This window comes from Oryzias latipes, chromosome 10 (genome assembly GCF_002234675.1).
Source record: "Oryzias latipes chromosome 10, ASM223467v1".
NCBI lineage: Eukaryota > Metazoa > Chordata > Actinopteri > Beloniformes > Adrianichthyidae > Oryzias > Oryzias latipes.
Genome location: NC_019868.2, coordinates 24,606,293 through 24,619,970, shown reverse-complemented (window position 1 = coordinate 24,619,970; position 13,678 = coordinate 24,606,293). Strand labels below are relative to the sequence as shown.

General features: G+C 39.8%; 1 protein-coding gene across 2 annotated transcripts; it reads right to left on the bottom strand.

The window, feature by feature from the left end:
* Nucleotides 1–3,167: 3,167 nt before the first annotated feature.
* Nucleotides 3,168–13,646, bottom strand: ptcd3 (pentatricopeptide repeat domain 3). 2 transcript variants are annotated; one of them, XM_004073549.4, is made up of 23 exons: nucleotides 13,537–13,646; nucleotides 13,177–13,229; nucleotides 12,294–12,333; nucleotides 12,113–12,158; nucleotides 11,949–12,017; nucleotides 10,617–10,721; nucleotides 10,421–10,544; nucleotides 10,229–10,332; nucleotides 9,992–10,150; nucleotides 9,844–9,904; nucleotides 8,601–8,683; nucleotides 8,280–8,424; nucleotides 8,005–8,055; nucleotides 6,930–7,019; nucleotides 6,799–6,827; nucleotides 6,620–6,726; nucleotides 6,436–6,514; nucleotides 6,266–6,356; nucleotides 6,105–6,190; nucleotides 5,882–6,018; nucleotides 5,770–5,811; nucleotides 5,503–5,661; nucleotides 3,168–3,325 (listed from the first exon to the last, which is right to left on the bottom strand). In XM_004073549.4, exons 1-23 carry the CDS (start codon nucleotides 13,623–13,625, stop codon nucleotides 3,259–3,261), a joined length of 2,016 nt encoding a protein of 671 aa, XP_004073597.1. In that variant the 5' UTR covers nucleotides 13,626–13,646; the 3' UTR covers nucleotides 3,168–3,258. The 2 variants fall into 2 exon arrangements, with proteins under 2 accessions (XP_004073597.1, XP_020562400.1); XM_020706741.2 differs by having other exon boundaries at nucleotides 3,234–3,325; nucleotides 9,992–10,147.
* Nucleotides 13,647–13,678: the final 32 nt, after the last annotated feature.

Here is a 13,678-nt window from a genome sequence, read left to right as displayed (position 1 = left end):
GAGCATCCCATGTGCGACACCATGCAGGAGACGGAGTTGTGTTTACGCCGTCAATGGACACAGATATACAGATTATTCTGTCTACTAAACACACCTCAGTAGTAACTGTGCAAACTGTCGGAGCGGTGTTGTTGCTGCCTGTCGGAACATGCAGGAATTCTTTCTCCCTTCTCCTCCTTGTCTCATTCCTCTCCGAACCTCCCATTCTTTCTCCTCCTCGGTCTGCTCCAATCTCTTGGCCTTCTTCCTGGTGTGATGTGCTGAATCTTGTCAGACTAAATTCTTGCACTGAAGGACTGTTTTCTTGGAAAGATTTGGAGGGTCTTAGCTTCAGAGCTGTGCAGATCTAGTGTTCATTTTCTCGTGTTGGTAAAAGAGTCAATAAAGTTTCAATAAATCCTGGAGCAACCAAAAGGCCCCGAAGCTTTAATGTCTGCCTTTCACACACTGCTTTGCTTGGCTTTTCTCCAGTGGACATCCTGCATGAGACAGTTATAGTCTTTCAGGTCCAAACAGGGTCAGATTTAATTTTAAGCAGGTGAAAAATGTGATTTTTAACTGAGATTATGTAAAAGTGAGGGGGAATTTCTAGATTGTTTACAAGTTAGGTTCCAATAAATGGGTTGTTATGTAAAAATAATAGTAGTTTTTTATGTGTTAAAACTAATGATTCATTCAGATCAAATATCTGTCAAGTTTTTTTAAACATTTAGAAGAGACTCAAGACTTAAATTCAACTATGATTATTACGCTAAGACCAAGACATGAATTATTTGCATGCATAAATGTATTTCTGCTCCTGTTCTAAAATACAAGTTTGTATTTCAGAATAAAAGAGATAATTCAAGCAGTTACGTGATTAAAATTTAAAATTAAACAATTGAGTTCTACTTCAAGTTTTATTTGGGCTTTTCTTCTGCCCCCACCCCCCCACCCCAGCAGTCCTTATTTAATTTGAATAAATACATGTTCCTCAGCTAACCTATGAAAATGATTCCACTGATACAGAGCATTATAATATCATTTGGAATGGATAAAGAGTTTTTGTCTTGTCCTTTTAGGATACGCATTCCTCTAATCTAAAAAAAAACAAAAAAACAATTACTTATTGTTTTTGATACACATAAAATGTTTAGTTTTGAAACTGTTTCTTTCTAGAGGATGATAATCCACCTTAGTTTTGGGTCATATCTTGTAGTCAGCTAAAAAAAATTCTATGTTTTGAATTCAAATGGAATCAATCTTTATTATTTTGGCGCATTTCAGACATGGTAACACAACGTGTTGTACAGCAGAATAAATAAGGCCACAAACAACATCACAACAGGACCACAATGCGGGTCCTCAGCTAGAGGCCGACCCAGAGGGGAAGGACTGGAAATAATAATGATCATTAAAAAAGGAAAAACTGATAAAATCAAGGAACTATTGAATATTAATGCATTAAATTTAAGGAATATTAACATGAATTTTTAGTAATCCAGTGTACTTTTAACCAAAAAAAATGAGCTAAAAAGAATGAAAGAGATAGATCTTCAGCCTTTTCTTAAAAATATCTATGCTTTCTGGGCCCTCTGTTTATCAAGTCCCAGCAAGACTTCAATCTCTTTTTCTCATTGGTTCATTTCCAGGGATTTGGTTTGATGTTGGTGTTGATATTACAGCTAAAAATGTAGACCTTGGATTTCACCTGCTGCTGCTGTTCATTTAGGACTGATAACGTTGTTCAGATGGACGTTGGTGAGCCAAACCAACATTTACAGTCACTCTTCACCTCCGACTGTGCCGTGGGAATGTGTGTGAAAAAGACATGGACTAACAGAATGAGCCACGTCCGTAAATCATTAAGCTACATTTTGTAGCAGAAAGTGGCTTTTTCACAAGTAAAAATGTCAGATTTTTTAATAGAAACACAAGATTTGGATAAATCCATAAAACAAAATGTGTCTGATAGAATGCAGAAAAAGGAAACAAACTCTTTAACAAAAAAATTAGCTGTAAATATAAAAATGTGATTTTTGTTTTCTATGTGTCACAATTTGTATTTTTAACTGTTAGCAAATGTTATGAAAATATTGAAAAAAGAAAAAGAAGATTTTTCATGTTTTTACTGTTTAAACATGCACATCATTCATGTTTGCCATGATTTTCCATAACATGTTGGGAAATCCAAACCAGTTTTCTGCTTCTGTCTCTGCGCTCCTCATTCAGTCCTCCCATCCTGGAGACTTTTCTTAGACTTTAACCTGAAATATGAAAACTCATAAATGTGATGAAACAATAACTGGAGGAATTTTCATCTGCTGCCTTCGAGACTTTGAATCCTGAAGATTTTCTGTCAAAAGCTGAGACACCCTTGTTTCACACCGGCTGCTTTTCACTTAAGGATGCACTAAAGGATCATCATCCTGTGTTTTTGAACGGCTTGCACCTCCTCCGCCCTTCAGTGAACCCCCGCCTGAGGCTTTTAGAAATGGTCAAGTTTGTGGGAGTCTGCAAGGTTTTCATGCCACATGCAAATAACAAAAGTCAGTCCGTCTGCGTGAGGATGGCAGTCTCTGTTTCTCCGACCACACCCATCCGCTGACCCTCTCCTTCAGCCCACTTCTCCTTATTTGGTCACACAGGCAGCGCCGCCGTTGATTGGTGGAAGGAAGGAGCGGCACGCACCTGAGCCGGCCTGCTCCCACCAATACACACCCTCCTTCCAGCATCTTTGACCACCAGCAGGTACAGACCTGTTCTGACCGATGCCATCAGCAGGCTGACGTCTGAAAGATTGCTAGTCATTCAATTTACCACAAAAAAAGCTACTTGTTCCACTGACAAATGCTTAAAAGTGAGGATTTGCTGCTGACGGATCTTCCCCGAGGTCTGTGCGGAGACTCTGGAGCAGGAACAGGAAGCAGCTTATCAGCAGTTTCAGGAAGTTGTGAGCTATCAGAGCGAAATGTGCACTCGGCCCCCCCAGGCCTCACAGCTAATGGTAGTAGATTGTGTAGAAAGTGTCTGTTGTTAAGTTGCACAAACATGTTTTTACTCGTGGAGGGTGCTCCCCTCTCTCATTTGTGTCAAAGCATTTCTCCATCAGTTTACAGAGCTTCAGAAAAGGCTACACAGTCACTCCTGATTCACACACAGAAGTAAACAGACAAAACCAGGAGAAATTATGCGTCAAACTTTTATTAGATGGGGGGAGTACAGACACAGGTTTATTCGAGGCATCTGGAAGATTTTTGCATGTATGGATGTAAAAACTCAGTTTTCCTGCTGGTTCTTCGGGTCAGAAGACTCCACTGCAACCTCCAGTTCAGACAGAGCGGCTCTGGATGGCACAGAACAGAAAGACGGGATGTTAACGCACAAATAAACTAAATAAAGTGACTCAAGGGAACAAAGGGAGTGATATCTAAATAGATAAAGATGTTTTAGGTATATTTTTAAAAGGGGAAGGACTTGTAATGTGGACAGTAATCCTAAAATCTGTTTTCTGTCGCATTTTTTCAAATCAAATCAAATCAAACTTTATTTATAAAATAGCGCTTCTCATGCACTTTGTGCAGCTCGAAGCGCTTTAACACTAAAAACAGTAAACACACAACATTACAATAAAAACCCCAACCCACCCTTCACCCTTCCCACTCCCCTCCATTAAACCACATGACCCATGGCTCCCACGTACAATGAAATATGACTATGTAACTGTAAAAGAATAAATAAATAAATAAATAAATAAATAAATAAATAAATAAATAAATAAACAAACAAGTATGGTATATTGGTATATTTCAAATATCAGTCCACCAAACGGACAACTTTGGAGGAAATACTGAAGTCACTTTTAAGTTTATGCAAGTAATTGATAAAACAAATGAGTGAAAAAAGACTAGTTTTGTTGGAAGCAATATTTATATTTACAGATTTTAGTTAAATTTTAACTTTATGCAAAAGAGAGAAAATAATCTAATTTAAACACGAACATCCAAAATCCAACAAATCCTTAATACTAGCCAATTCTTAAAAATATACCGATATATTTTAGCTTTGAAGGAACCATTACTTTAATACGAGGACATCCCAAAGTGTTCGGAAGTAAAGAAATAAAAGTCTTCTGCAGTGTTTACTAATCTAAGGGTGCCGTTTTGCAGCTCTGGGGATTCATTGGTCTAAATGTTTTTATGTGTTTCTTGTCTCCAAATCCAGGTCAGCTCAACGTCAATGCAGTGAATCAAAAGAAGTTGAAGAGAAAAGAAGAAAGCAAAGGACAATTGTGTCCAGTAAGTCCATTCGTTTCTGATAACGGACACACTGAAGGCCATTATGCCGCTTACGAAAGAAGTATGTATTCATTCCATTTGTAGTACTTTATTCTAGTTATTATTTGGGTTTAAATCCCTTATTCATACTCGTTTTTCATTATTGATATGTGGTGTGACGCGTCGTCGTGTTAACGGCCTCCAATGCTGCGGCAAAGGAAGGTGGTTTCCATTGCTGATCGTCGTGATAGGTTTAAAAAAAAAAAAAGCATCAGTTCAGAGAGAAAGTTCACCTCTTGGCTCTTGTTTTGGTCCAGATGATGAAGCAAACGTTTGTTACAAAGAAAACAAAGTCTACATAAATCAATTCCTCCTCCTCTGATTCTTTTCTCTCTTATGATCCATCGGAGTCTTTAAAATGATCAAATTAACCAAACAGGTTTAATTAAACTAAACTGTCGTTTCTACTGTCTAGATATGAAAACCTATGCCGTTTTATTTATTTGTTGAAATTTGTGAATAACTGGAACTGGCGCAGTGATATAGAACACTGGGCTATGTGACCGGAACTTCTTTTTTTTGTGGTTTATCACGTTTCAATCCACTCCCCTGTAGCCAATCAGAAGAGTATTTGGTCTGAGTAATTACCTGGACAATGGCACAAAGATGATAGACTTTTCTGATTTTGGGGGATGCCTTCTTTCGGGGGTTTCGGTACCGTGTTACCTCACTAGATGACGGTTCAGATTGTCAGTCAATCTCTGTGCCATGTGTCCTGCAGCTCTCTGAATAAAACTAAATCTTTGATCACAATCAGATCTTTGTTTTCATGTCAAAACAGTGGACTTCCTTTTCTTTAAAAGTTTGATTTTTAAGAGTTTAAACGGGAGAGAAAATGTGTTAAAATGTTCAGAAGTGTATAAATCTACTCTGCAGATTTCACCAATCCTAGGTTATTTATAAAAACGCAGTTCTGCGATAAAAAGACAAACCTCTGCGTAAAACTGCAGAGCTAAGCAGCTAAAGGCTGGATTTTTTTTGGAGCAAAAGTTGCACATTTTGTTTTGTCCAGGACAGATTTGATACAATGACCCCCCCCCCCCCCCCTTTTTCTTTAATACTTTTTGCGCAACAATGAAAAAATAATTGTCTTTTCTATTTAAGATTATTTCAATACAGGCGATAAATCAACAGTTTTCATGTGATTTCAGCTCCTGGATAAAGGTGGAGTTCCGCGCCTCCTCACCTCTGCTCCTCGGTCAGGTGGAAGTCTGCCAGCGCTCTGGAGGCCAGTCCTGATGTAGCGGGCAGGCAGAAGGCTGCAGACAGCTGCACCAGCTCCACTGCTCCCTGGGAATCCCCACGGCTATGGCAGGCGGACAGGAAGCTGTTCAACAGCTCCTCGCTGCAGAGCATCCAACAAACGAGGGGTGTCAATGAGCAAACCCCATCTGGAATATGAAAGCTCTGAGGTGTGCTGATCGAGGGATTCGGTTAGTGTGAGAAGACTTACGAAGGAACTCTGTTCTTGGCCTTAAAGACCAGCAGCACCTCCCTGCAGACAGAAAGACGACGTGAGACCGGTGGAGGCCCGGCAGAGACGGGCCAACAGGAGGTTTACTCACCAGGCCTCCTGGGTTTTGTTGGCCCGCAGGAGAAGAGTGGTGATGTGTGACAGGGCGGAGGCGCTCCACTCCGTACTGAGCCTCCCATCGCACACGCTCTTCACGTTCAGAGCGCACGCAGCAAAAGACTCCTGAACCTGCAGATGCAAACGCAGACAGAGCTGACGCATCACCTGGAACACAGGCGTCTACAAACAGAAAGGTCAGGTCGCCGTCATCTGACCTCTGGACTGTGCTCCTCTCTGGCCATCAGAGCGAGCAGCTCCTCCACCAGGTCAGGTTTGTTATCGTGACCCAAACTCTTTATGTCTGCAAAACAAAAGCTTTTTTTTCAAAACGGAAGCACTGAAAAACTGCTGAAGTCCATTTCAGAGATGAATCCACCTTTCCAAATAGTGGGCAGCATGTCCAGGCGGCTGTCGGTGTCCAGCGCCTGCAGCAGGTCCTTCATTCCCTGAGGGTTGGGGTAGTACCGCTGCAATCGCGACACAATCAAAAGGTGAGAAGAGCAGAAACCCGATGGTCCATCTCAGCTGTCGTGGGGGAGCACTGACCGACGGGATGATCTTTCTGTACCACTCCAGAACCACGTCGATGTGCTCCATCATACACAACAGGTTGAAGAAGCGGCCGCTGCAGAGGAAGGCGTTGGAAGAAACAGAGATTTGGAGTTGATTTACAGATGTTTTTGTTTCACAGAAAACCTCAGGAGGCCTTGGCTGAAGAACTTTGACGTACTAGTAAATACTTTGCTGGTAGGAGTCTCCAAGAAGCCTCCAGTTGTCTCCAACTTCTAATAGATTCTGGACTTTATATCCCAGCTCCAGATCTTTGCCGTCTAAACACTGAAGCAAAAAAGTGCCATCAGCAACTCAAGTGGATTATTCTGACGCAAAAATACAAAGCTGTCTGCTTACTATTCTCATGGCGCTGGAGAAGAACAGAACTGGAGAAGAAGAGCAAAAGCAGACTCAGGAAAAAGTAAGGAAACGGAAATGATTTTTGCCTTTATGCTTAAAAGAAATACTACTAAAAAAAGGCGAGGCACCATCATCAGGATCCTGGCAGGTGAGGCGGGTTCCTTCCAGCTCGGTCAGCACTTCCAGGAGGATTTCGGTGTTGCTCGGACCAGATGAAGCTGGAGACGGAATCAAATTAGTCTTTGTTCCCACACGTTAGGGGGGTTTACAGCAGCGGTCCCCAATGTTTTTCAGACCACAGAACGGTTTAACATTTCGCCCGGTACGAGGTGCAGCGAGGAATTTATTTCACTTTCTGGTGTCTGGAAAAACAAATATTTTCAATTAAAATGCTCCTACATAGAATGTGGTTTTCAAAAACTTTCTGTAGGTATTTTACAGACAATGAAGATTTTTATGAAACGAAGGTGTTGATTTGTAGATAATGTTTCTGGCAACAATACTGTTTTTTTCTTATGGAATGCCATTTTAGCCATGAGAACTCAATCCAGGCTCCTTCAGGGCAAAGAGAATCAACCTAGTTTGTTTTTCATGAAATCATTGACGAGTATTTTCTGTGCTACAGTTTCTTCACAGGTGCCCGCCCGCCCGCCTTGTATAGCTTTGCTGTAAGAAAAAGTCTTAAATGTCCTCTTGACACGTTTCCATAACTTTATTTTTTTTTAATTTTCATTTTTTGTAAAATATCTGCAGCCGGTTTAAAATGTCTTTGTGCTCTAGATTTTGTGTAGGATCCCAACAAAATGTGGTTTAGTGGAAGCCAACAATCGAACTCAAGCATCGCCCAACTTTTAAGGTGTGAAGGATAAAAACTACAAACTAAAAACTGGTGTTTTCTCTCTCTTTTTTCACTCAAGTCTTTGGTTTCCTTCATTTTCTTTCCAATTTTGCGTTCGGAGCAGCCGATTTAAGAAGGTAGCGGATGTATTTAGGACACGTAAACGAGGCAAATGAGTTGCGTCAAGAGTGATGTGGTAGACAGAAAAAATAAAACTTCCTTCAGAACCTGATAATAAACAAAATATTGTAAGTTACTGTAGATTTTTTATATTTTTGTCAGCAGCGCAGCACCAAGTAACCCACAGAGGCGAACCGGTCCGCCACCTGGGGGGGGGGTTGGGGACCGCCGTTTTAAAATGTTACCTGATTTGTAAAAGGCCGCCAGGATGTGGTCATAGGTGGCCAAGCTGGGAGCTAAACAGAGATAAACAAGAATTCAGTTCAAGTGTGGAACAAAGGAGCTGAGTTTTCAGATTTGAAATTCAATTCTATAAATTGCTTTGAAGAGTTTTAACACAATATGTGCTTTTACACTCAAAAGTAGGATAATTTTTAATATTAAAAATTGTTTAGAAACAAACAAAAGTGTCATTTTCTGCCACAAAAACACAACAGATTCTGTAAATGACTGTCCTTACAGATGCCCACGGCCTTCATCTCGTTCAGCGTGGACAGAGCTTTGGTTTTTGCCACGTAGCCGCAGCGCCGCAGAGCTTTCAGGACGCTGTTGAAGGTCAGCAGGTCGGGATGAACTTTCTGCTGACTCATCTGGTTCAGCAGCTCCTGCAACAGCAAAGGAGGCGACAGGATAAACAAGAGTGTGACCACCGCCACACTCCTTAATGTGTCCCACTTTAATGATTTAGATCAAATTACATCCTTTATCCTTATCTGGAGCAGTAAAACAGATGAACATCGAAAGAACAGCTTTGGTTTGGAGAGGGTGTGCAGGCTCTTACGCTGATGAGCTCCCACTTTTCATTGTATTTTTCTCTGAGTTCTGGGGCAGCGAGGATGAGAGCGTTAAAGAGATGGACGTCACCTGCAGAGAGACAGAAGTTGAGGACCGACAACAAAATCCTGTGCTGCAGTTCCACCATTTTGAAGCTTCAAGAGGTTTAAAAGCAAGCAGGTTCTTATTTTTAGCAGAAAAATCGAAGCGTGAACATCCTGAGTGACACAAAAGGAGACGTTTCTGTCTCCATAGCTCCTCCTGCCATAGTATGTGGACTTGAAATGTATCTGAGTGCCTTTTCTGTCTACTTTATACACAAATCAATCGATTGTTGAACAAAACATTCTCCAGCACCATCTACTGGAATTAGAAAGTATTACAAGTGATTACTAAGAAAAATGTTGATTTTTTTCAAAATCAAAGAGTTCGTGGAACAGTAAAGGTTAATATGATTAAAATCAAATTAAATTACTAAAATTTGTTTTTACTTTGGAGGATGATCAGGAGATATGACTGTAAAGATCTACAGTCCTTAAAAAGGAAACGTGTGTTGAGGTAAAAGTTTGGAATTCTTAACAAAAAGATAAATACACTTTTATTGAAGAAAATATTTATAAAAAAAAGATACTTGAGGACTACGTGGTGTGTAGTTAGTGCTCTTAAGCAGTAAAGGCCTTCTAAAATTGTCTCTTTTTCCCTTTAAAATTCTACTCCGATCATTTGTTAATCTATTTTTTTAAAGCATTCCAAATGGTCGTTTAATTCTGATTATGCCATTGTCCTAGTTTCTGCAGAGTGGCAGAAATTCACCTCCGAGTTGTGGGTGGGACAGTTAACACTGAGCAACCCCGCACCCCCTTCCCCTCCCCGTCACTGAAAGCTCTAAGCAGGGAACTTGTGGCCCGTCCGGCGTATTCTCTACTTTTTTTTTTTTTTTTCAAACAGCAAAATAAACAAAAGAAATCCTCATAAATGCAATTTTAAGTCAAATTTTCTTTACATATGTCCTCAATCATCTAAAAACCACCACAAGAACATATTACAAAAAGACCAAAAACATAATTTATAAATAATTTTGGGTGAAGGTCTTTGCTTTTGTATTTTTATGTGGAAATTTTTTTTTATAATCTAAAGCACTTTTTTTTTACCAATGTATGAAAAGTGCTTTATAAATAAAGTTTGACTTGATTTATTTTTCAGCAATAAACACTCATTTTTGCTAAATCAAATCCATTTTTTCACCTCACCTGTCAGTCTGTCGTTGAGCAGATCTGTATACAAACTGAAAGCTTTTGCATAAGCTCCATGCTGTGGATAAACAAACAAAAAAACAGTTTACTGCAAAAACAGGCAGGGTTTTTGACGCTAGAGTCAAGCGGCGTCACGTGTTCATACCTTCACCATGCCTCTGATCAAAGCCGAGTAGCAGCGCGAGTCTCTTTCTGGCAGTAGGTTGAAGATTCTCTCAGCGTTGTTGTTTTCTTTCCAGGGGGTCTTGGGGATATCTCGTCTTGTCCTGCCTCTCCTTCCTTTCGTCTCCTCTCCTGCCTCCTCCTTTACAGAAAAGCCCCCTCACTCCATTTTATGTCACTATGATGCAGAACCAGGACGTCTAGATGGATTGTGACTCACCGCTTCCTCCGCCTGCGGCCCCCCCTCCTGCACGGGGTTCCTGTCGCAGTACAGACAGATTAGGTCCAGCAGATCGTGAGTGGTTTCCATGGAAACGGCTGTGCCTGCAGGGAGGAAGAGCAGGAAGTGGTGGTTGTAGAGGCACAGCGGGATGATGCGATTGAAAGGAGGATGTTCAGCGTGGGGCCTCACCCGCTTGCAGGAGTTGATCGTACATGTCGACGGCAGCCGTCACTTTCCTCAGGCTGATGCGCTCCCTCAGGGCCTCCTCGCTCACCTCCTCCAGACGCAGCGACACGCTCTCTGGCATCAGGCACTGTAACACAAGTCCGCAGACAGTCAGGAAGAGCATTTTGGTGACGATCTGCTTTGAGCGTGCTCCTCCTACAGGGATGTGGGGTTCAGCGAAGTCTTTGGTGAAGAACTTTGGATTGCTGTCGACAAAGAACTTCGCTGCAGAGCGACCAGACTCCTGGGAGAGAGAGAACAGCTTCTGCAGAGAGAAAAGAAGACAAGTCTGAGGAGGAGGTCAAAGCAGACCTCTGTGATCCCCTTCACTTCAGTCTGACCTATGAAGCCTAACATAAGAATACGCATCTTCATTTGCAACATTTGACTTCTTTTTATTTAAAGACCCCCTCAGATGAAAGCCCTGTTTGTGGTTTAACATGATCATGTGGCATTATACTGATGATGGAGGACATTTATAAAGACAATTCAGCTTAAAATGGCATTTCTGAGGATTTCTTTATTCAGATAGTTGCAAATCAAGAGCAGAAAAAATATACCATGAAAGAGAATATCTGTGATCCAGAAAATATGCTGGGTGCACCACTACCTCCCTGCTCTGAGCTCTGGTGAGAGAAAAGGGGGGCGGGGTTGCTCCGCACCAACAGTTTAAGTGACTCAGGGGCGAATTTCCAATGAACTCCTGCTGCTCTGCAGAAACTATGTCCTAAAACCACACAGGTTTTTATTTTTATTTTGGCTAAAACAACATAATCATAACTAAAAGACCCCTGAGAATGCTTTGAAAATAGACCCGATGAATGCGAAATTCTCTGGAAATAAACGATTTAATCTATTTTAGGAGCAAAAATCACAGAGATTTTCCTATTTGTTGGCAGAAGTGAAAAAAAAACACCAAGAACAAACGAGAAATGTTCACTTTTGGGCAAAATCCATTCATCAATTTCAGTTTGAAAGAAAAATCCAAACTAGCATTGATATATCGCAAAAAACATTTTTATTACAACTTTAAATGTTATTTTTCTGTCCAGTAAAATCTTATAATTAACTATGCACTATAACAAATTTAAATGAACTACATTTGTTATACTTGTAAGCATGTAGTTGTTTAAAAATGTAGCATTGTTGTGCTGAAGTAGATTTATTTTTAAATTACCCTTGTGTGAGGAAAACCTGATAAAATAGTCCTAATTTTAAATATTTGAATGTAATAAGAAAGTGGCGACACTAAATGTGTTCAAAACACTAAACCTGTTATTTGAAAAAACAAAAAAGTTTTGCAAGGGTGACACATCCATAAATGTGGCAAATACGGTCAGCGGTCCAGTAAACCAACTCTGAAAGTCCAAACTGTGTGTTGATGTTTTTTTCTTTTCTCTTCTTGAAAGTCTCAATAAAAAACTCACGTTGTAGAAATCAAATTAATTAAATTTAACTCCAGAGAAAGTTGAAAGTCATTGTTTGAACATACAAACTCAGAGGATGTCCTGGGAGAAAGGTAGGGATCATCCTGGAACTGGTATGGATAGGCTGTAGGATCCTGGAGAGGGGAGAAGCAATAGACTAAATAACAACTTCATGAAGAAGAAGACAAAAAAACAAACACAAAATAAAAACTAAAGAGGAACATCTCACCCTGTCCACAGTTGATGCCAGGGCCTCCAGAACCGCAATTTTGTTCCTGTTTTTCCAGGTATAAACATTGATAAACTGTTTAAAGATCCACACTCACTCCTAGATTTGGAAACCACATCAATCTGAACAAAAATACATTTTTAAAACATGTCCGAACAGAGAAACGCCAAACTTCACCTACCATGTTTTCTTCCTTGGGATGACAATCGACTCTGATGCATCTGGAAAACAGTAAAGTTAACAATGCTGGTTTAAATATCTGCTGTAAGTCTCTGCACCCCAGCTGGGTTCATAATGCTGGACATTTATTGCACTGATTTCAGCTCCTGAAATTTGACTTCAGAAAGGTTTTTGATAACGGATATAAAGCAAAGTGATGGGATAAATTTGTTATTTAAAAAAAAGATTAATCTAAAGAATTTGTGAATAGAAGTTTATAATGTTGGTACCAAAAGTCATTCATACCCAATGCAATAACCCTGTACAACAACACACAATGCAAAAGATAACCTTTGCACATTTTTTTTTATTATCTTTTTATTTAGTTTTTTTCTATTTTGCACATTCCTTTTGCACATCTTTTTACCTGCACTGTTCTGAAAATAGCTTTTTAAATTATAATACCTTGATGTTTGCATATATGCTACATTTTCTTGTTCTTGCTTTTTATTTAATTCTAAGTCTTTTTTCCCTCTGCTGTCAGTTGCTATGGTGACAAACAAATTTCCCACGTGTGGGATCAATAAAGTATTTCTGATTCTGATTTTAATTCACAGCAGTTAATCTCTGTGACTCTGGTTACAATACAAACACAAAGGATTGGGCTTTAAAACTGCACAAAGGGTGTTTAAACAAATAAAAACACATTTAAATACACTTCGAACTGTAATTTTCATTTATTGGGTTGTTTCCAAAAAGTATATAGTAAATTCCAGGAATGATGCAGGAAAAACCTCTTTACTGCATTAAAGTGTTATGACGTTATTCCTGCTGGAACAGAATAAATATTATCAAAGTCCTCTTGGTTTGTGATTGAAGTTTCAAAAGTCAAGTTCTTTTCTTACCCTTTTTAACTTCTGGAGCTTGTTGCTGCAGCGCAGAGGTCCATCCAAAACTCCTGATAAGAGACAAAAATACAAAATAAGTTTCAGCAAACATGTGATCCCTAAAACATCTCTGACGTCACAAAATATTGCAAAATATAAAAGCAAAGCTGTTTTCTTAAAATAAAAAAGAAAACATTTCCGGGACACAAATGAAATGTTGACTTACGCAAATGCTTAAAATATTTACGTAATTCTCATTTCCACATTTTACTCATGCAGATACATTCCTGTCAGCTGCTCCTGACAGAAATACGTTTAAGTAAGCATCATGATTATTTAAAAAAAAACAGAAAATATTCATATGTTCACTCCTCGTACCTGTTTGACCATAAACCTTCAAGGTTAACCCGAAGAAACCGTCCGTTTCTCTGGATGTAATGTCCTACGTGCCTACCGGACGCCGCCATATTGCCACAAACGGAAGAAGAACCAAACCATCGGATAAAAAAAATAGGGGTGG